This window comes from Macaca mulatta, chromosome 16 (genome assembly GCF_049350105.2).
Source record: "Macaca mulatta isolate MMU2019108-1 chromosome 16, T2T-MMU8v2.0, whole genome shotgun sequence".
In the NCBI taxonomy this organism is placed as follows: domain Eukaryota; kingdom Metazoa; phylum Chordata; class Mammalia; order Primates; family Cercopithecidae; genus Macaca; species Macaca mulatta.
The window spans coordinates 89,764,554-89,786,280 of NC_133421.1; the positions used below are offsets into that span (position 1 = coordinate 89,764,554).

Sequence of the window (21,727 nt, forward strand, 5' to 3'; positions counted from 1 at the left end):
CTTCTCCCCATAATCATAGTACAAAAGAGTTGTCAACGTGGACTTTCCATAGGTAATAGTTCTGTTCATCCATTTGAAAATAATAGTTGGCCGGGCGCGGTGGTTCACGCCTGTAATCCCAGCACCTTGGGAGGCCGAGGTGGGCGAATCACAAGGTCAGGAGATCAAGACCATCCTGGCTAGCACGGTGAAACCCCATCTCTACTAAAAATACAAAAAACTAGCCAGGCGTGGCGGTGGGCGCCTGTAGTCCCAGCTACTCAGGATGGTGAGGCAGGAGAATCACTTGAACCCGGGAGGCAAAGCTTGCAGTGAGCAGAGATCACACCACTGCACTCCAGCCTGGGCAACAGAGCAAGACTCTGTCTCAAAAAAAATGAAAAAAGAAAAAAAGAAAATAATAGTCAAGATTTGGTTATTGGGTGCAAAATACAGTGAGGGAGAAGGAACGAGGCCCAGTGTTCAATAGCATGTCACAGTGACCACAGTTCACAGTAAGTTAGTGTATATTTCTGAATAGCTAGAGGAGAAGATTTGGAATGTTCTCCACACAAAGAAAGGATCACGTGTGAGGTGATAGATGGCCAGTTACCTAGATTTGATCGTGACATGCTGTATGCTTGCGTCAAAATATCACATGTACCTCTCAAATATGTGCCAATCTATCCATAAAAATTTTTAATAGAAACATTTTTTAAAGATTTGGCTACTATTTAAAAAGTTGGTTTCCTGCTGGGTGCAGTGGCTCACGCCTGTAATCCCAGCACTTTGGGAGGCCAAGGCAGGCACATTGCTTGAGCTCAGGAGTAGGAGACCAGCCTAGGCAACATGGTGAAACCCCATCTCTACAAAAAGAGTTTAAAAATTAGCCAGGCATGGTGGCGCACACCTGTAATCCCAGCCACTCAGGAGGCTAAGGCAGGAGAATCACTTGAACCCGGGAGGCGGAGGTTGCAGTGAACCGAGATTGCACCACTGTACTCCAGCCTGGGTTACAGAGTGAGACTCTGTCTCAAAAGATAAATAAATAAATAAAAAAGAGTTGGCTTCCTAATTTATTTCTCTATGCATTGAGTTCTACTTAGTGAGCTCCCTCGTGTGGGGCACAGCTCTGTGCACTGGCTCTCTGATGTCTCACACGTAACTGGCTCTTCCCCCTCCATTTCTGCAGAGAATGCCAGCATCAAGCCAGGTCCATCGACAGTGAGATTGAGGCCTATAAGAAATCCATCATGAAGGAGGAAGAAAAGAATGAGAAGCTGGCGAGCATCCTGAACCGGACAGAGACGGAAGTCAGACTGCTGCAGAAGCTCACCACCCAGTGCCTGACCAAGCAGGTGGCCCTGCAGAGCCAGTTCAACACTTACAGGCTCACCCTGCAGGACACAGAGGATGCCCTCAGCCAGGACCAGCTGGTGAGGCCGGGCCCGCCCCACAGGTCACGCCTGGCACGCTGTGGTGCCTCTTCAGGCACATCCACCCTGTGGCTCCTCCTCTCCAGGAACAAATGATACTCACAGAGGAGTTGCAGGCCATCCGCCAAGCCATCCAGGGCGAGCTGGAGCTCAGGAGGAAGACAGACGCCGCCATCCGGGAGAAGCTGCAGGAGCACATGACCTCCAACAAGACCACCAAATACTTCAACCAGCTCATCCTGAAGCTGCAGAAGGAGAAGACCAACATGGTAGGCCCCTGCCCCAGGGTGGGGCTGTGCGAAGTCGCCTGCAGCCTGCGCATGTGAGGGCAGAGGCGTACTGGGGGCGGAGAGGGCGGAGTCAGTGTGAGCAGAGGGCCCTCGTGTGCTCACGCCTTTCCATGGCGTTCCGGTTGTAAGGGTGATACATTTTTACTGTAGAAAGCCTAGAAATAGGCCAGGCGCGGTGGCTCAGGCCTGTCATCCCAGCACTTTGGGAGGCCGAGGCGGGTGGATCACCTGAGGTCAGGAGTTCAAGACTGGCCTGGCCAACATGGCAAAACCCTGTCTCTGCCAAAAATACAAATAATTAGCTGGGTGCAGTGGTGGGCGCCTATAATCCCAGCTACTCGGGAGGCTGAGGCAGGAGAATCGCTTGAACCTGGGAGGCAGAGGTTGCAGTGAGCTGAGATCATGCCATTGTACATCAGCCTGGGTGACAGAGCGAGACTCCGTCTAAAAAAAAAAAAAAAGAAAAAGAAAGAAAACCTAGAAATACAGAAAGGCATAAAGAAGAAAATGAGACAGCTCTAGGCCCACCATCCAGAGGCAACTTTTTTTTTTTTAATTTGGTAAATTTCCTTCTGGAAATTTTTAATACAGAAATACATTTGCACCCACCCACAAACATACACATGTAGTCATTCTCACACATGCAAACACATTCACACACACGAACACACATGCAATTGCACGTGCCCCCACGCACACACAAGGAAACGCAAACTCACATACACACACACCACACACACAAACTCCTACACACACACACACACACACTCTCAAACTCCTACACACACACACACAGTCAAAATCCTACACACATACACACACTCAAAGTCCTACAAACATACACACTCAAACTCCTACAAACACACACATACACAAGCACACACCTTATGCAGCACTGGACTCAGGCCCATTTTCTTTTTCTTATTTATTTATGTATTTTATTTTTTGACACAGGGTCTCTGTCGCCTAGGTGGGAGTGCTGTGGCACAATCACAGCTCACTGCAGTCTCGAATCCCTGGGTTCAAGTGGCCCTGCCACCTTGGCCTCCCAAAGCCCTGGGATTCTGGGCCTGTGCCACTGTGCCCAGCCCCCAGGTCCATGTACATCCATTTGTGATTAACATCACTGAGCTATGACACAGAGAATGGGAGTCAATGAATCTTTGCTACTTGTATAGCTTTTCATTTTGCTGTATTGACCGTATTCAACATAACATTTCCTCATGCCACCAAATATTCTTCAAAACCTCAATTTTCATTTCTGTATAACATCTTATCCTACAAATGTACATATTCTGTTTACTAAGTCTCTTGTTAGGCACTTCAGGCTGTTTCTCGTTTTTATTTTATCTTATTTTATTTTGTTATTTGTTTATTTTTTTGAGATGGAGTTTCGCTCTTGTCACCCAGGCTGGAGTGCAGTGGTGCCATCTTGGCTCATGGCAACCTCCGCCTCCCGGGTTCAAGCAGTTCTTCTGCTCAGCCTCCCAAGTAGCTGGGATTACAGGCATGCGCCACCGTGCCCGGCTAATTTTTGCATTTTTAGTGGAGACGGGGTTTCACCATGTTGGCAAGGCTGGCCTCGAACTCCTGACCTTGTGATCCACCCGCCTCAGCCTCCCAAAGTGCTGAGATTACAGTGTGAGCCACCGCATGGCCAGCTGCCAGTCAAAGGCAGATTTCCCTGGGGCGCCCTGGGGTGTGACCTCAACGTGCATTCCATGGCAGGGCACCCCCGATTGTGAGCTCACGTTCACTTCCCCTGGGATCTTGCTTTATCCTTTATCGCCTGTGGTAGGGGGTGGAGGGGACTTGTGTCCTTAGAAAAAACAATTCCTTACTTGAATGGTTTTTTCTTTGCCTCTTCCTGAGGGGTAACCCTCCCCCACCGGCCTCAAGCAGGCCCCTTTGGAGGACCCCCCCAGAGGCCGCCACAGACCGCGCCATTTCCAGGGCACATCCCAGCAGTGGGGCCTGTCCAACAGTCCCCATTTTAGTCTCGGAGAGAGTGACGGATTCCCGATGCCAAGCTCTGCTGGTTTTGCCCTCCTGAGGAGTGGGAGAGGAGCTGGCCAGGCAGAGCTGAAGGGCGTGGTGGGTGTGAAGGAGCCTGTCCAGCCGTGCTGCTACGCTGCCAAGTCCAGTTCCCAATCCCCAGGCCCCAGGCCCCAGAGCCCCAGGGCCCCAGCCGAGCCCCTTTCTGGGCAGCCCGATAGGTCATACCTGTACTGCTGCCAGTTTCCAGAAGAGGGCAGCAAAGAGTCTTGGACCAACAAATTCGTCTGTTACGACAATTTTCCAACGGATGCCAGTCCAGCTGTTGAAAACGGTACCTCCCACCTGATTTTTGAACTGCTCAAAGCCCCATGGGCTGATAGAAGGTGGGGTGGGGAGGCATATCTGGGAGGAGGAGCAAAGTGTGGATGGGCGGGACCACCCGTCTGGAGCTGGCCGTCATGGGGTCCAGGCAGTTAATCCAGGAATGGTGTAGAGGCCTGGGGGGAGCCAGGGTGGGGTCCGCATGGACCACAAACAGTCCGGAGTGGAGCAGGGGAGGCAGGCCTGGCTGTGACGGGGGAGGGACTGAAGGGGACTTGGCGCCACAGCCCCTGCGGGGCAGCTGGGGGGGGGGAGGCAGGAGTCCTTGTGGGGCCCAGATCTCAGGGTGACCTTGGCAAAGGAGGAGGCTGCAAGCTGACATTGCCACACAACTCCGGATGCTGGAAGCTTCCACTCCAGGTGGGCAGGGTCTGGGTTCCGCACTCTGGGGATGCTGGGTCTCCTGGGAAGTCACCTATGGTGGCCAGCGAGAGACGTGGAGCCCACAGGCGTGGTGGGAGGAGAAGCTCAGATGGCCCTGAGGAGGCTGGGGTAGGCGGGACCCACAGACGTGAGGGAGTTGAGGCCTTGTGTGGCAGGAGCCGACGGGCAGTGGTGGTCAGGGCAGACACGTGGCCTGAGGCCACCTGTCAGAGCCACGCCCTGGGGAAGAGGACCCTGTCCCAGTGGTGAGAGCAGCTCCCTATTCCCAGAGCAGCTCTGGCCGTACCATTGCAGCCGTGAGTGTCACTGCCTCACTCCTGATTCTCACAAACGTTCTCACAAACGTCCTCTCAATAAAATCCCCATTGCCAGAAGGGATCCAAAAGAATCTGTCTAGTGCCTCCAAAGAGCCCACAGAGGAGGCCAGCACTGGCTGCTCAGACCTGCAGGACAGCAGGACGGGTCAGAACCCACAGAGGAACCAGTGTCCAACGATTGCTTCTTGCTTCATAAACCATGCTCCAAATGTGACAGAGTGTAGCACAGCCGTTAAAACTTAGAGAACGTTGTCAGATTAAAAAGCAGGTTAGCACCCAGTGTGTAGGGTGTGATCCTATTTTTATTTTGGAGAGTTATATAGAAAAGCCTGGAAGGAAAAATGGATTCAGATGGGAATGGTAGCTAACTTGTGTCAGAACTGCAGGCAATTGAATGTGTTATCCTCTATTCTGGCCTGTTTTTTCACATTTCCTCACAATGTGTGTGCTCCTATTTAAGAAGTGTGTTAGTCACACTGCTGTAAGGAAATACCTAAGACTGGGTAATTGATAAAGGAAAGAGGTTTAATTGACTCACCGTTCCACATGGCTGGCGAAGCCTCAGGAAACACAATCATGGCAGAAGGCGAAGCAGGCACCTCCTTCACAAGGCAGCAGGAGAGAAAGAGTGTGTGAAGGAGGAACCGTCAAACACACAAAACCATCAGATCTCGTGAGAACTCACTCACTATCACAAGAACAGCATGGGGGTAATGGCCCCCATGATCCAGTCACCTCCCACAGGGCCCCTCCCTTGACACGTGGGATTACGGGGACACAATTCAAGATGAGAGGTGAGTGGGGACACAGCCAAACCACATCAATAAGAAAAGTGAATACCATGATCTCCCTTTTATGTAAAAACCCAACATCTGGGTTCCAACAAGCAGGTTCCCTGCTGGGGCCTCGAGACGGCGGGAAATCCAGTCTCCTGCTCTCAGGACTGTGAGTTTGGAATTTCTCCAGAGGAACATCCCGACCGTCAGGGAACGGTGGATCGGTAAACTCGTCCCAGGCCTCTGGTGGGGGCAATATTCACAGGCATTTCCTTTCATCAATTCAGATGACACATCTTTCCAAAATCGACGGCAACATTGCCCAGACCACCCTGGACATCACACGCACCAGCAGCAGGCTGGACGCACACCGGAAGACGCTGCTGGAGCTGGACCAGGACGTGAAGAAAGTCAACGAGCTCATCACCAACAGCCAGAGCGAGATCTCCCGGCGCACAATCCTCATCGAGAGGAAGCAAGGGCTCATCAACTTCCTCAACAAGCAGCTGGAGCGGATGGTGTCCGAGCTGGGGGTGAGGTCCCGGGCAGGGAGACGCAGTCCCCGGCTGACTGTGGCACCTGGCGGGGCAGAGCTCCCTCAGGTCCCCTATGGTCAGACCTGAACTCCCGGAAGGCACAGAGCTGCCTCTTTCCCCACCCACTTTACAGACAAAATGGCACGTGTGCCAAGCGCTCTAAGTCATATTTTTCTGCACAGGGCCAGAGAGCATTCAGGCTTTGTGGCGAGTTGGTCTCTCCCACAGTGACACAGCTCTGCCTCCATAGTGAGAAGGAATGTAGATAAAATGTAAAGGAATGGGCATGGCTGTGTCCAATCAGATGTTATTCAAGGCCACTGAAGTCTGAATTCCAAATAATTTTCACCCAGCACGAAATATTCTGCTGCTCTAAGAGTAGTAGCCTAATGCGTTTGAGGCCTGATGCCATATACGTCATCCAGGTCCCTGTACTCTCAAAGCCCCTTTGGGTTCCAGATGCCATATACGTCATCCAGGTTCCTGTCCCTCTTTGAGGGACTCTCAAAGCCCCTTTGGGTTCCAGAGGCCCCACCCATCCTACTGGTGCACCCACCATGGGGAAGCTAGAGGGGGCTCCAGAGCCCCTTAGTCATATTTCCTCCAACGGTGTCTGTGGCTTGCAACCCTGCTGAGAGCTAACTTGAGCCCCTCAGCCTTCGTCCAGTTTCATGACCTCAGGGGTCCAGACCCTCTGCAGCCCACTCACAAAGACATTTGAGCCCAAGAAGGCTAATTTTGCTTTTTTTTTTTTTTTGAGACGGAGTCTTGCTCTACTGCCCAGGCTGGAGTGCAGTGGCGCCATCTCGCTCACTGCACCTCCGCCTCCTGAGTTCAAGTGATTCTCCTGCTTCAGCCTCCCAAGTAGCTGGGACCACAGGTGTGCACCAGCACACCTGGCTAATTTTTGTATTTTGGGTAGAGACGGGGTTTCACCCTGTTGGCCAGGCTGGTCTTGAACTCCTAACCTCGGGTGACCCACCCGCCTCAGCCTCCCAAAGTGCTGGGATTCCACGCATGGGTCACCACACCTGGCCCCAATTTTGCTTTTTGATGAATATCCCATCTAGGGGGAAGAAGTGGGGCCCCTGGAGCTTGAAATCAAAAGGCTGAGCAAGCTGATCGAAGAGCACAACGCCACGGTGGTCCAGGCCCAGGTGACCTGGCTGCGCCTGCAGCAGGAGATGGTCAAGGTGACACAGGAGCAGGAGGCACAGCTGGCCTCCCTGGATGCGTCCAAGAAGGAGCTCCACATCATGGAGCAGAAGAAACTACGAGTAGAAAGTAAGAGCTGCCATGCCCGTCCCTGCAGTGATGCTCAGACAAGCTCTGGGGCGGGGGCACCTCCCACGGGAGGGACACTCAGTGGGGCACGTTGCTGGATTTGCACGCAGCCTTGAAAGCAAATAACAAACGCGCGTGCTCCCCATATTTTGTAAATGTGAACCACTGCCTGCCCAGCTGCCCAGTTCGCAGTCACAGCGGCAGGGTTGAGAAATGTCACGAAATGTCTCCAAACTCACAGACCTCGGAGCTCTCCTTGAGAGAGGAGCGTGGAAGGTTATCATCCCCGCCAAGCCAGGGCACTCAGGTGGAAGCACTGGCACGGGAAGAGCCAGGGTCCTGCCAGGCGGGCTCCTGGTGCTGTCCCCACATCACCTCCAGTTGGGCTTAGAAAACCATTCCGCCAGGACTCCCCAACGCTTCTGAGGCCCAAGGGGCTGCCAAAGCGCCAGGGTGCCTGGAATGAGGGAGGCGGGCATCCTTCCTGGACCACTCTCCACCTACATGGCCACCTGCCGAGACATCCCGGGTCCCGCCTGGTCTTGGGTCAGGGATCCATGCTGGTCAGGCCTGCAGCAAGGCCCCCATGGGAAATGCTGCCCAGACACATCGCGTGCCCTTCTGGGAGGTCCTGCTGCCTCTCGCCCTGCCCTTGGGTTGCCCAAGCCCATCTTTTGGTGAGTAGCGAGTCCTAAAAGACCCTGTGGAGCTGTCAGCTGAATATCGGTGTCCCAAGGCAAGAGGTGCCGAAACACCATGCTGTGAGATGGGATCGCCCATGGAAAGGGCAGAGAGAGGGGCTCACATGCCCATGCCCTGGGGCAGTCGGGGCACACCGTGGGGACAGCAGGAGGAGACAGAGAAGCCCTGTGAGGAGTGGCCAGCGGATGAACCAACTGTGGCCTCTCGTGCCCTCCACTCATCTTCACATCAAGAAGGGCTGTGGTTTTCTGCCCCTACCCCTGAGCTTGGCTGGGGCGGGGCAGGGGTCTAAGGGCCCCGCTCTCCTGGAGACTCACAGTGTCTGAGCATCAACCAGGTCCCCAGGCTCCACAGATCTGTGCGTGTCCTGGGGGAGGGAGCCTGGCCCTCCCACACACCCCGCCCACACCTGCTGGCTGTCCCCACAGGCGGGTCCTCTCGGTTCCCTCGGAGGACCAGGCTTTGGGAGCTTAGCCGCCGAGAAGAGACCCCTCTCCTCTCCTCTGTCCTGGCAGGGGTGAGATTCAGGCAGGAGCACTGGGAAGGACAAGAGCAAGGGGATGAAGGGAGCTACAGGGAGAGACAAACCCCGGCTCACCTCTCAGACGCCGCTGCCTGCAGGCGAGGACCCAGACCCTCCCGGGGTCTCTCCCCAAGTCTCTGTTCTCTGCCATAGGCAAGATTGAGCAGGAGAAGAAGGAGCAGAAGGAGATCGAGCACCACATGAAGGACCTGGACAACGACCTGAAGAAGCTCAACGTGCTGATGAATAAAAACCGGTGCAGCTCGGAGGAGCTGGAGCAGAACAACCGGGTGACGGAGAATGAATTCGTGCGCTCACTGAAGGTCAGGCCGCGTCCACACGGTCCCGGGGCTCGGGACGATGGAGGGCGGGGGGACTCGGGGGCACGGTCCCTACGGGGGGTGCTCTGCACCAGGACGTAACTTCCACACCCGTTCAAGATACTTGTAGGGGGATTAGAAATCCAGCCTTCAGCCCTGCCCTCGGTGCTGGGACAGAGGGCACCAGCCCCGGCACCCACAATCCCGCCCTCGGTGCTGGGACGGAGGGCACCAGCCCCGGCACCCACAATCCCATGGCCCTCCCATAGCTGTCCCGCCCCGCCCCTGTGCAGGACGCTGAGAGGGAGACCATCAAGATGCAGGACAAGCTGAACCAGCTCAGCGAGGAGAAGGCGACCCTCCTCAATCAACTGGTGGAAGCAGAGTGAGTCGCAGTCTCCAGCCACACATGGGTCATGAAGGTCACTGCACCTGCAGGCCTCTGTCCGTTGAAGACCATGTACGAGGCCGGGTGTGGCAGCTCCCACCTATATCTCAGTGCTTTGGTGTGTTTGTGTGTGTGTGTTTTGTTTTGTTTTGTTTTGTTTTGTTTTTTCTTTTGGAGACAGTCTTGCTCTATCCCACAGGCTGGAGTGCAGTGGTGTGATCTCAGCTCACTGCAACCTCTGCCTCCCGGCTTCAAGTGATTCTCCTGCCTCAACCTCCTGAGTAGCTGAGATTACAGGTGCACGCCACCATGCCTGACTAATTTTTATATTTTTAGTAGAGACGGGTTTCACCACGTTTGCCAGGCTGGTCTTGAACTCCTGACCTCAGGTGATCCGCACGCCTCAGCCTCCCAAAGTGCTGGAATTACATGTGTGAGCCACCGTGCCCGGCGATCCCAGTGCTTTGGGATGCCAAGGCAGGAGGCTCCTTTGAGGCCAGAAGTTTGAGACAAGACTGGGCAACACAGTGAGACCCCATATCTACAGAAATGTTTTAAATTGGCCGGGCATGGTGGTGCACGCCTGTAGTCCCAACTACTCGGGAGGCTGAAGTGGGAGGATCACTTGAGCCCAGGAAGTCAAGGCTGCTAGGATTGCACCACTGCACTCCAGCCTGGGCAACAGAGCGAGACCCTGTCTTTAAAAGAAGAAAAAGACCACCTGGGCATGGGTCTGGAACCCACCCTAGTGGATCCCAGATTCCCCACAGAGCTCTGCCTGCCACCCTTGGCAGCAGCTCTTGAGCCAAATGAGTTACTGCTGGAAATTGAATGGCTTTCTTTGCTATAAAGATTTTAAATATCCATTATTTTATGGTGTCTGATTATTAAAGTACCACACAGCCAGCTCTAAACATTTTAAATTATACAATGCGTGCAACATAGCCAGGGAAAATTGCATATAATTCCAACGCTCTTCACTTCCCAGAAAACCAATGTCTAGCTATATTCCTTTCTTGTTTTGCTCTGTTTTTTACACAAATGGGGTTGTTTCAGAAGTTCCCCTTTGAAGCACTTTAGTATTTTCGTGGCCATCTTTCCCGGTCACACACGTGGGCCCACATCTCCCTGTGGAAAGGGTGCGGAGCAGGCGTGGTGTGGAGGCATCATCCTTTTCTCAGTGTGCTCTGGAAGGGATGAATAGCACAGGGATTGCCTGTTCCTTGCGGTTTGATAGAATCCAGGCAAAAAACCACCTGGGACCAATGCTTTGGGGGGCTTGTATCTTTGGTGACATTTAAATAGCTTTTAGACTATTGGTGTATTCAGGCCTTTAACTTCTCCTTAAGTCAGCTACTATCAATTATACTGACTTTCTCAGCTCCTACAGTTATATATCCCTGTTCTCTCTCTCTCTCTCTTTCTTTCCTACCCCCATCTCCCTCTCTCCCCCTATATGCCAGAGGCTGGTAAACGTTTGCATAAGGAGCCCAACAGTGAACGTTTCAGGCTTTGAGAGCTTCACGCTCTCTGTCGCAGCTGCTTGGCTCTGCCATGGCAGCTGAGAGCCTTGTAAAGCCTTAGAGCTCACCGAAGCATCAGAAGAAAACTCCTGATTTCTTACACTGCCTCTCCTACCTCTCAAGACACCAGATTATGCTTTGGGAGAAAAAAATCCAACTGGCAAAAGAGATGCGTTCTTCAGTGGATTCCGAGATCGGCCAGACGGAGATCCGGGCCATGAAGGGCGAGATCCACAGGATGAAGGTGAGGGGAGGAGAGCCGCGTGGCAGGGGCTGCTGGGTGCCAGCCCTTGGGCTCCAGAGACCTGGCCACACCAAGGCCCTCGGCTGCCCCAGGGCTCCGGTGGGAACCACATTGGCCACAGTGGCTGGTGGCAGCGGGTGAGATTTCCGGGGAGCGACCCACTCTAGCAGAGTGACCTGCACTCCAACGGAGCGCTGGCAAAGTGCACGTCCCCCTTGACCCAGCTTTCACGGCATCTTGTTCTTGCTGTGCAGAAATACTGTGGACAATACCACGCACACACAAGCGTGTGCGTGTCATTTCGCAAAACACTGTTTTATTCCTACTCCATGTAATCACAGCACTCTGGTATTTTTAAATGCCAGCTGTAACCCTCAAATTTCGTGACCCTCTAATGTATCCCACTGGGAGACAGAGTCTCACACCACAGAAAGGCTCAGTGAGCACCCCCGTCTCATCCCTCACAGCCACATTTTCTCTTCACGGTCACAATTAGATTTCATTGCCTTTAAAAGCCTGGTAATTAAATTGCAAGTGATAATCAAGCTAAAGGTTCAGGGCCTTAAGGATAACAATAAGAGCAGTTCATAACATTAATGGGTCTCATTTTCACAATGCCATGCTAAATAAAAATTCCTCTGCTGAGTTATTTTCCAGATCAAGTGCATATGCTAATGAGACGTTGTGTTTAAAAATACCCAATTTAATTGACTTTTCACATTACAGAAGCCACGTGTGTTGGCTGGAGCAAGCCAAGTTCTCCCCCACAGAGTAGGGGGCAAAGAGAAGGTCCGGGCTGTTCCTCCCTGTCCCTCCTTTCCCAGCTCCCCTTCCTCAGCCAGGGCGACCGTGTCAGCCACTGCAGGGAAAAAGCCTCTCACCTTCTCAGATCTCACACAAATGCACAGGCAGGGCTTGCCTTGGCCCTACATGGATGCTAACCCATTCTGTAACAGTTATAATATATATTATGGATATTTCACAATTTACAGATCCAGTCCCACGTTGGTGAAAATTCAGGTTGTTTCCAATTTGTTGTTGGCGTTATTGTTTTGTGCTAGACACAATGTGTGTTAGGGTTCTCCAAAGAAACAGAACCAGTAGACTACACAGAGAGAGAGATAGAGAGAGAGAGAAAGACAGACAGACAGACAGAGAGAGAGAGATTTATTATGAGAATTGGCTCTTATGATTATGGGGGCCGAGAAGTCCTAGGATTGGACATCTAATCTGCAGACCCAGGAGAGCCCCTGATTCAGTCAAGTCTAAGGGCTGAGAAGGAAGCAATGGTGTCATCCCAGCCTGGTGTTCCCCTACCCCCGCCCCACCCCGCCCCACCACCTTCTTCTGCCTTTTTGTTCTACTGAGGCCCTCAACAGACGGTGATGTCACCCACCCTGACGAGGGGGATCTTTACTCTGTCCACTGGTTCAAATGCCCATCACTTCCAGGGACACCCTCACAGACCCACTCAAAACAGAAATCATGTTTTCTCAGCTATCCAGGCATCCCTTAGCCCAGTCAGGTTAACATAAAATCAGCCATCGCGGAGCATTATGATCACATTCTTCCTTACTGGTTCTTTTTTTTTCTCTTCGTCTTCTAGACTAGGTTCCCAAAGGTGAGGTTCCTAAGTCAAAGGGTGTATAAATTCTGACTGTAACAGCCTGACATTTTACTTGTCTAAAAAGCACATGGCGGCTGTCATAGCCGTACCTTCTCCTCAGTTCTGGTGTGATTTATCTTTTTTTTTTTTTTTTTTTTTGAGGTTTTTCAGTTGAGTGGAAGCTCACAGATTACAGTATTCAGCCCTATGAGGATTTTCTGGGTTATTTTGTTTTGTCTGTTTGTTTGTTTTTTGTTTTGTTTTTGAGACAGACTCTCTGTCACTCAGACTGAAGTGGTGTGATCTTGGCTCGCGGCAACCTCCGCCTCCCAGGATCAAGCAATTCTCCTGCCTCAGCTGCCTGAGTAGCTGGGATTACAGGTGTGTGCCACCATGCCTGGCTAATTTTTTGTATTTTCAGTAGAGACGGGGTTTTGCCATTTTGCCCAGGCTGGTCTCAAACTTCTGAGCTCAGGCAATCCACCTGCCTTGGCCTCCCAAAGTGCTGGGATTGCAGGAGTGAGCCACTGTGCCCAGCCAGCCCTACAAGTTTTGATAGAGACGTACAATCATGTAGCCATTGCCACATCATGATATATTTCCTCATCCTCGAATTCCCTCATGCCTTCTGTAGTCAGCTCACCGCACACCCCAGCCACCATGACAGCCACCAATCTGTCTCCATGCCTGTCGTTTTGGCTTTTGCAGAATGTCACATAAATGGGTCAAACAGGGTGAGATATGTTGAGCCTGATTTTCCTTCCTTAGCCTCATGCATTTGAGATTCTTCTGTATGGTGAAGTCCAATTACACAGTCTGTTCTCTTCTTTTAGAGACAGGGTTTCGCTCTATCACCTAGGCTGGAGTGCAGCGGTGTAATCATGGCTCACTGCATCCTTGACCTTGTGGGCTCAAAGGATCCTCCTGCCTGGGCCTCCCAAAGTGCTGGGATTATGGGTGTGCACCACGGCACCCACCCCTCAGTCTGTTCTTCCATGAATCGTTTCAGTAGCTTATCTAAGGAGCCTTTGCCTAGCTGAAGGTCCCAAAGAGCTTCTCTTCTATTTTCTTCCAGAAGCTTCCTGCTTTTAGGTTTTACATTTAGGTCTATAATGTATTTTGAGTTAATTTTTGTGTATGGTACAAGCTGTGGATTGGGGTTAATTTTTTTTTGCATTTGGATGTCCACTTGAGTCAGCCTTGCTTGCCTACTGAAAAGACTGCCCTTCCTCCACTGAACTACCTCCCAGGCCTTGTTGAAATCAGCTGACACATTTGTGTGAGTTCGTTTCTGGGCTGTTTTGTTTTACTGATTCATGTTTCTGTCCTTCACCAATGCCCTACTGTCTTGATTTCTGTAACTCTGTACTTATGAAATTCCTCTGACTTCCTTTTTTTTTTAAAGACAGAGTCTTGCTCTGTTGTCCAGACTGGAGTGCAGTGGTGCTCACATCTCAGCTCGCTGCAACTTCCGCCTCCCAGGTTCAAGCGATTCTCCTGCCTCAGCCTCCCGAGTAGCTGGGACTACAGGCATGAGCCACCACACCCAGCTAATTGTTTGTATTTTCAATAGAGATGGGGTTTCACCGTGTTGGCCAGGCTGGTCTCGAACTCCTGATCTCAGATGCTCCACCTGCCTCGGTCTCCCAAAGTGCTGGGATTACAGGCTTGAGCCACCGCACCTGGCCTGTTTTCTTATTTCTTAACATTTTTTAGGAGTTCCTCATATATTGGGTTATTAACCCCTGTCTTCAATACCTATGAAAATAGTGTCTCTGGCCTGTCATTGCCTTTGCCCTCTGTTTAGGGGCTCTTTCGCCCCACAGACTTTTTAGTGTGTCTTCATGGCTCCAAGTCACTTTATGGTACATGTAAACCTGAGCGAGCTTGGTCTCCCTTCACCCTGCTGATCTTCGGGATTCTTGCCTGTTTTTTCTTTTACATCAACTTTAGGCTTAACTTTGATAAGATAAAATGTCCTTATTTTAAACACAGAGTTTGGGCTGGGCGCGGTGGCTCACGCCTGTAATCCTAGCACTTTGGGAGGCCGAGGCAGGTGGATCACTTGAGGTCAGTTCAAAACCAGCCTAGGCACCATGGTGAAACCCTGTCTCTACTGAAAAATACAAAAAAAAAAAAAAAAAAAAAAAAAAAGCTGGGTGTGGTGGCAGGTGCCTGTAATCCTAGCTACTTAGGAGGCTGAGGCAGGAGAACTGCTTGAACCTGGGAGGTGGAAGTTGTGGTTAAAACAAGATCGTGCCACCGCACTCCAGCCTGGGCAACAGAGGGAGACTCCATCTAAAAAAAAAAATTTTTTTTTTTTTTTTTTAAAAGGCTGGGTGCAGTGGCTTATGCCTGTAATCCCAGCTTTGGGAGGCCAAGGTGGGGAGATCACGAGGTCAAGAGATCAAGACCGTCCTGGCCAACATGGTGAAACCCCATCTCTACTAAAAATACAAAAATTAGCCAGGCGTGGTGGCAGGCACCTGTAATCCCAGCTACTCAGGAGGCTGAGGCAGAAGAATCACGTGAACCCAGGAGGCAGAGGTTGCAGTGAGCCAAGCCGCTCCACTACTCTCCAGCCTGGTGACAGAGCAAGACTCTGTCTCAAAAATATTAAAAAATTCACGCCTGTAATCCCAGCACTTTGGGAGGCCGAGGCGGGCGGATCACAAGGTCAGGAGATCGAGACCACGGTGAAACCCCGTACCTACTAAAAATACAAAAAATTAGCCGGGCGCGGTGGCGGGCGCCTGTAGTCCCAGCTACTCAGGAGGCTGAGGCAGGAGAATGGCGTAAACCCAGGAGGCGGAGCTTGCAGTGAGCCGAGATCGCGCCACTGCACTCCAGCCTGGGCGACAGAGCGAGACTCCGCCTCAAAAAACAAACAAACAAACAAATATTAAAAAATTTTTTAAAAAAACGCAGTTTGGTGGGTTCTAACACACACACACATCTACGTAGCCACTGACACCATCAAGACATAGAATCTTTTTTTTTTTTTTGCTTGGTTGCTTTTAGTTCTCATGCCTCCTTGGTCGCCTCAGGTCTCGGCCATTTCTCCGCCTTGCATTGTCTGCCTGTGGATTCCGGGTTCCCACCCAGGGCTGCGGCCTCCATGTCCCTTGTTCCTCCTGGCGGCACAGGCATCACTGTTTCCCCGCCGATCCCCGTACATGTCACCTGAGGATGAGCGAGGCCAGCGCCCCGGCCGCTCGCTCTCTGAGGCTGCAGCTCGGGCCTGCCCCAGCCCCAGCCCCTCTGTCCTGTCTCCCAGGTCAGGCTTGGGCAGCTGCTGAAGCAGCAGGAGAAAATGATCCGCGCCATGGAGCTGGCGGTTGCCCGCAGAGAGACCGTCACCACCCAGGCCGAGGGGCAGCGCAAGATGGACAGGAAGGCGCTCACCCGCACCGAGTTCCACCACAAGCAGCTTGAGCTGCGCCGGAAAATCAGGGATGTTCGCAAGGTAGGGAGCAGCGGAAAGGAAGCTGGGCGCCTGCTTCTCCCTCTGGGACTCAAGGAACACTCCAGGAAGGCGTCCTGCTGGGTCCGGGGTGAGGATGCAGAGGCTGTCAGAGGGGGTGTGCTCAGCCCTGCTAACCTGCTGCTGGGTGCCGGGTCTGGGGTGAGGACGCAGAGAGGCCGTCCCCAGTTCTGCTAACCTGCTGCTGGGTGCCAGGTCTGGGGTGAGGACCCAGAGGCTGTTAGAGGGGCTGTGCTCAGCACTGCTAACCTGCTGCTGCCATGGGCCTGTCTCTGGGAGTTTGCAGAATGCCCACACCGGACAGAGATGCTCACAGCCAAGGACGGCCATGTTTCATTCAGCCCCTCCCTGTATATCAGAGGTGGCACTGGGGAGGTAGAGAGTTCTGGGGAAGAGGCTGGCTCATGCTGGGGAGCCTGAGTGGGCACCGGGGACCAGCTAATGGGAGCGTGGCGGGCTCCCCAAGAGCCTGCATCCCGGTACACCAGGCCATGTCCACTGGGCCTGCGCTGGGAGGGCCCAGCTGGTGCTGTCCGGTGCTGACTACCTCAGCTGTCGCCAGCCAGGGGCCCTGCACTCACACTTCCCAGGTTGGCTCCATGGCCCCACTGACCCACTGTGTGACCTCAGAGCTTGTGGGCCTTGCCAGACCTGCAGGGCCTCGTCTGCTGGGGGGTGGGGGGCAGAGTTAAATGTGACGGCAACCACAGCCATGGGTGGGTAGGTGGCCTTGGGGACAGCTGACAGCATGGCTTGGAGCCACGCTGGACCATTCCTGACTGGGGCATACAGTCTGACCTCCCAGAGCCTTAGTTTACTGACCTGTGAAATGGGTGCCTACCGCTCAGAGTCACCCAGAGGGTTCCCTGGAGAGTGCTGAAATCACCCCTGTAGGGAAAGGCTAGCCGAAAACGACAGACATGCCTGGGCTGCTCATTTGGAAGTAACTGGAAGTTTCTGGAGAGAGGCGGAAGAGCGGCCTCTTCTCAGTCCTTGTCCGCCACATTGGCCATTCCTGATGTCCATCCCTCCCTCAGCTTCCTAGCCCAGCCCCTGACCACTCCTTGCTGCCCTGGGCACCACCTCAGTCCCTTGCCAGGACCCCCATGCCCACCCCTCACCCCCGTCTGCTCCAAGCAACACTCAAGTCCTCTAGTCCCAGGCCCTGCACCTCACACGACGCCATCACTGACGCACAAACAGGTTCTTGTCCTCACCCCTGCCATCCCCCCCGCAAAGACCTTCCATGTCCCCAGCCAGCCCTGAGAGTCACTGTGTCTCCTCCATCATCCTCTGGACCATGTCAGCTGCCAAACGCTGCTGCCGGGCTTTCCTTTCTCTTAATTGTGCTGCTTTCCCGGAAGGCGGAATGAACACCACACAGATGGCGCCAGCCTTGCCTCCCCCTCAGCAGAGGCCCCCACCCTCCTCTTTCCCAGGCTCCCCAGCCCGCCTCTCGGCCCTTACAGCCTCAGCCCTGCCCTTGGCACACGGCTGCTGAACTGTGCCGGTCCCCTGCCCGGGGACAGACCCACTGCATGGGGAGCCCCAGAACCGCTCAGGCCCCCATATCTCGGCCACACCCGCCTTAAGGGAGCAGTGTGCAGCGTGGGCCGGCTGGGCCTGGCATCTCCCAGGCCTCACCTCTCCAGCCCACCCATTCCTGAAGGCGGCAGCTCCCATTCCTCTTTGTGAGCCTCCTCAGATGGAATGTGTAGAAGGTGCCTGGCAGGTCCTCCCAGCCTGACTCTTCCCTATCTGCCAAGTAGCCGGGCTGCAGGGGCCCAGCGTGGTCCTGTGACTCTCCTAGGCCACTGAGGAGTGCACCAAAACCATCCTGGAACTGGAAGAAACCCAAAGAAATGTGAGCAGCTCCCTCCTAGAGAAGCAGGAAAAGCTGTCGGTGATACAGGCAGACTTCGACACACTTGAGGCCGACCTCACCCGGCTTGGGGCTCTCAAACGACAGGTAAACATGTCCCAGGAGGTCACTGGGGATGAAGGCCATGGAACGTGCCACTCGCACAGGGGTCCTGCCTCCCCTAAGTTCTGTCCTCTCTTGATCCCAGGCCAGTGATAGCACCACTGGCTGCTCACATGTTTGTGGTTTTGTGATTTGTTCAATTGACAAATGTTGATGGAGTATCTGTTACGGGCTGGGCTCACGTTCAATGTGCGAGGGTTGCAAAATAGAACACAAAAGACAAACATCCCTGCCCTCCTAGAGGTTACCTCCTGGGGCAGGAGGACAGATGATGAGCGAAATAATTTTAAAAGATACAGTGGGCCGGGCGCGGTGGCTCAAGCCTGTAATCCCAGCACTTTGGGAGGCTGAGGCGGGCAGATCACGAGGTCAGGAGATCGATACCATCCTGGCTAACATGTTGAAACCCCATCTCTACTAAAAAAAAAAAAACAAAAAAAAAACACACACAAAAAACTAGCCGGGCGAGGTGGCGGGCGCCTGTAGTCCCAGCTACTCGGGAGGCTGAGGCAGGAGAATGGCGTGAACCCGGGAGGCGGAGCTTGCAGTGAGCTAAGATCATGCCACTGCACTCCAGCCTGGGCGACAGAGCGAGACTCTGTCTCAAAAAAAAAAAAAATACAGTGTATTTGCATGATGGTACACGCCTGTGGTCCCAGCTACTCAGGAGGCTGAGGTGGGAGGATCGCTTGAGTCTGGGAGGTCGAGACTGCAGTGAGCCAAGGTTGTATCACTGCACTCCAACCTGGGTGACAGAGGGAGATCCTGTCTCAAAAAAAAAAAAAAAAAAGAAAGAAGAAAAAGAAAAAAGGAAATGGTGTGTTAGGTGGTGGTAAATGCTTTGGAGGAAAATAAACCAGAGAAAGAAGCGTCAGGGGCATTGGGGTGAACTGAGGGATTGACAGTTTGAGTTAGGGTGATGTGGGGAAGCCCCGCGGAGCAGACACTAGAGTCCAGACCTGAAGGAGGGGACGGCCCACAAAACCACCCCAGGCAGATGGGACAGCCCAGCCAAGGCAGGAGCCTGAGACTGCACAAGGGCTACCAGAGGCCAGTGGGGCAGGCTGGGGAGGTTAGGGTATGTAAGACCCAGGCAGAGGGCCGGCCCAGACTGTGTGCGGCCTTGGGGAGAGCACCATCATGACTTTGGACTTTTCTCTTGGGGAGGTGGGCACACAGAGGAGGGCGTCGGGGCTGAGAGGTGACTTGGACTTTAGCGGGCTCCCCCAGCTCTGATGTTGCATGTGGATGAAGTGTGGATGCAGGGGGGCGTCTGCAGCTATTGCAGTGCTTCAGGGTGGCCCCTGTGGGGCTGGCGAGAAGCCATCAGACTCTGCATATGTGTGGTGCCAACATCGCCCGGTGGGATTCCTGCTGGGTTGGCTGTGGTGTGAGCAGAGACTGGGGTGGAGAATGGCTCCAAGGTTCTGGCCTGGCCAACTGAGATGATGAGGGGAGCATGCCTGGCACTTGACCTGACACATGGCACATGTCAAGAAGGTTGCCTAAGCTGGGCACAGTGGCTCACGCCTATAATCCCAGCACTTTGGGAGGCCGCAGAAGGTGGATCACTTGAGGTCAGGAGTTTGAGACCAGCCTGGCCAACATGGTGAAACCCTATCTCGACTAAAAATACAAAAATTAGCCAGGCATGGTGGCAGGTGCCTGTAATCTCAGCTACCCAGGCGTGGTGGCAGGTGCCTGTAATTCCAGCTAGTTGGGAGGCTGAGGCAGGTGAATCGCTTGAAGCCAGGAGCCAGAGGTTTCAGTGTGCCGAGATTGTGCCATTGCACTCCAGCCTAGGTGACAGAGCGAGACTGCCTCAAAAAAAAAAAAAAAAAAAAAAAAAAAGGATACCGGCTGGTCTCAGTGGCTCACACCTGTAATCCCAGCACTTTGGGAGGCTGAGGAAGGCAGATCATGAAGTCAGGAGATCGAGACCATTCTGGCTAACATAGTGAAACCCCGTCTCTACTAAAAAATAGAAAATATTAGCCGGTGGCGGGCGCCTGTAGTCCCAGCTACTTGGGAGGCTGAGGCAGGAGAATGGCGTGAACCTGGGAGGCGGAGCTTGCAGTGAGCCGAGATTGCACCACTGCACTCCAGCCTGGGCAACAGAGCAAGACTCTGTCTCAAAAAAATAAAAAATGAAAAAAAAAAAAATAATGCCTCCTAGATGGCGATGATGGATGACCCATAAAGGCACAGACCCAGTGCCTCTCAGTCTCTTCCCTGAGATCCAGGGGTGCAACGCCTTCATGCCGTCCCTTTTCAGGCGTAGGTCTCACCTCCTTTTCGGCATTTCCTGGAGTCTGAGTTTGTGGGGGGCCAGCAGGTGTCTTTCTTCCGGTTTGTATAGTCCTATATGGAGTCTCTTTTCCTACCCAGAACCTTTCAGAGATTGTGGCCCTGCAGACGCGCCTTAAGCACCTGCAGGCCGTGAAGGAGGGGCGCTACGTGTTCCTGTTCCGCTCCAAGCAGTCCCTAGTGCTGGAGCGCCAGCGCCTGGACAAGCGGCTGGGTCTCATCGCCACCATCCTGGACCGCGTGCAAGACGAGTACCCCCAGTTTCAGGAGGCCCTGCACAAAATCAGCCAGACGATCGCCAACAAGCTCGAGTCACCGGGGCCCTCCTAGGGAGCAGCTTGGACCCCGCCTTGCAAGGCCTCCAGGAAGAGATCCGGAATTGTGTTTATTATGAGGGACTTGGAACCTTTTGTGTTCCTAAAAACCACAGGTACCCTCAGAAGGGCATCGTTTAAGAGAAATAAGCCAGCCCCACCCGTAGGAATCGTTTTAGCCACTCAGCAGTTTAATAAACCAAGTAAAATTCTAGCATTTCCCATGGCATCCCAGTAAGCCTCCCATTCCAAAGACAGAGCCTGTGACTGCAAACCCACACTCCCACACTGGGCTTACTCGTCCAGGTAACACTTTGCTTTGCAGCACTCCCAAATCTGCACGTGCCTCTCACAACACAGCACTGGCACAGGTCTGCAAGCTGCTAGGCTGAGCAGTTAAGGTGGCTCCAGCCAGCCTGGCCTGGGAGACTGCTGCTCCCCAGCACTTCCCTCTACTAGGTGCATCTGAAAACCCATAAACCACCTTCTTTTCCAGATTTTCCCACCCCACCCCTTAGAAAGCTCAGGTCCCTTTTCCTGTCCCCACGTCCCCATTTGAGTTAAATTCAGATCCACAACTTGCAGCAGAAAGTCAGTGGCCCCAGACACACCTAACAGGGTAAGCACTGAAATAAGAGCCCGCTGGGGCATCCACACCAAGGGACTATGCCCCAGTCTGCCCACCTATCTCTTCTCCATCATTAATCAGCGCTCTTTCTCCCTGGACTTCCAAGTACCAATGACCTTGGGGCTTCTTTGCAGTTTAAAGGGAAAATGCTCTACAAAATAATTTCTCTTTCAAACGTATCAGTAGAAGAATAAAATCTTTTTTTCTGAATATCTAAGCCTTTCTGAGTAACGCTTACTTATTCTAAAACATTGTAGAAATACAGAAACCACAACAGAGGTGGAATGGGGGGCCTTTTTTTTTTTTTTTTTTTAACAGAGTCT

General features: G+C 53.0%; 1 protein-coding gene across 2 annotated transcripts in view; it reads left to right on the top strand.

Annotated features, from left to right (window-relative positions):
* CCDC40 (coiled-coil domain 40 molecular ruler complex subunit) overlaps positions 1-21,621 on the top strand; it is a 63,185-nt gene extending 41,564 nt beyond the window's left edge. Inside the window, exons 11-20 of one of the 2 annotated variants that reach the window (XM_015120498.3) lie at positions 1,172-1,415; positions 1,502-1,684; positions 5,849-6,094; positions 7,168-7,381; positions 8,760-8,929; positions 9,220-9,311; positions 10,961-11,081; positions 15,965-16,153; positions 17,982-18,140; positions 20,544-21,621. In XM_015120498.3, the coding sequence (XP_014975984.2) occupies positions 1,172-1,415; positions 1,502-1,684; positions 5,849-6,094; positions 7,168-7,381; positions 8,760-8,929; positions 9,220-9,311; positions 10,961-11,081; positions 15,965-16,153; positions 17,982-18,140; positions 20,544-20,792 (1,867 nt within the window). In that variant the 3' untranslated portion in view covers positions 20,793-21,621. Of the gene's footprint in view, positions 1-1,171; positions 1,416-1,501; positions 1,685-5,848; positions 6,095-7,167; positions 7,382-8,759; positions 8,930-9,219; positions 9,312-9,513; positions 10,181-10,960; positions 11,082-15,964; positions 16,154-17,981; positions 18,141-20,543 lie in introns of those variants that run through there. The other variant, XM_077973116.1, reaches the window with a different exon arrangement.
* Positions 21,622-21,727: the final 106 nt, after the last annotated feature.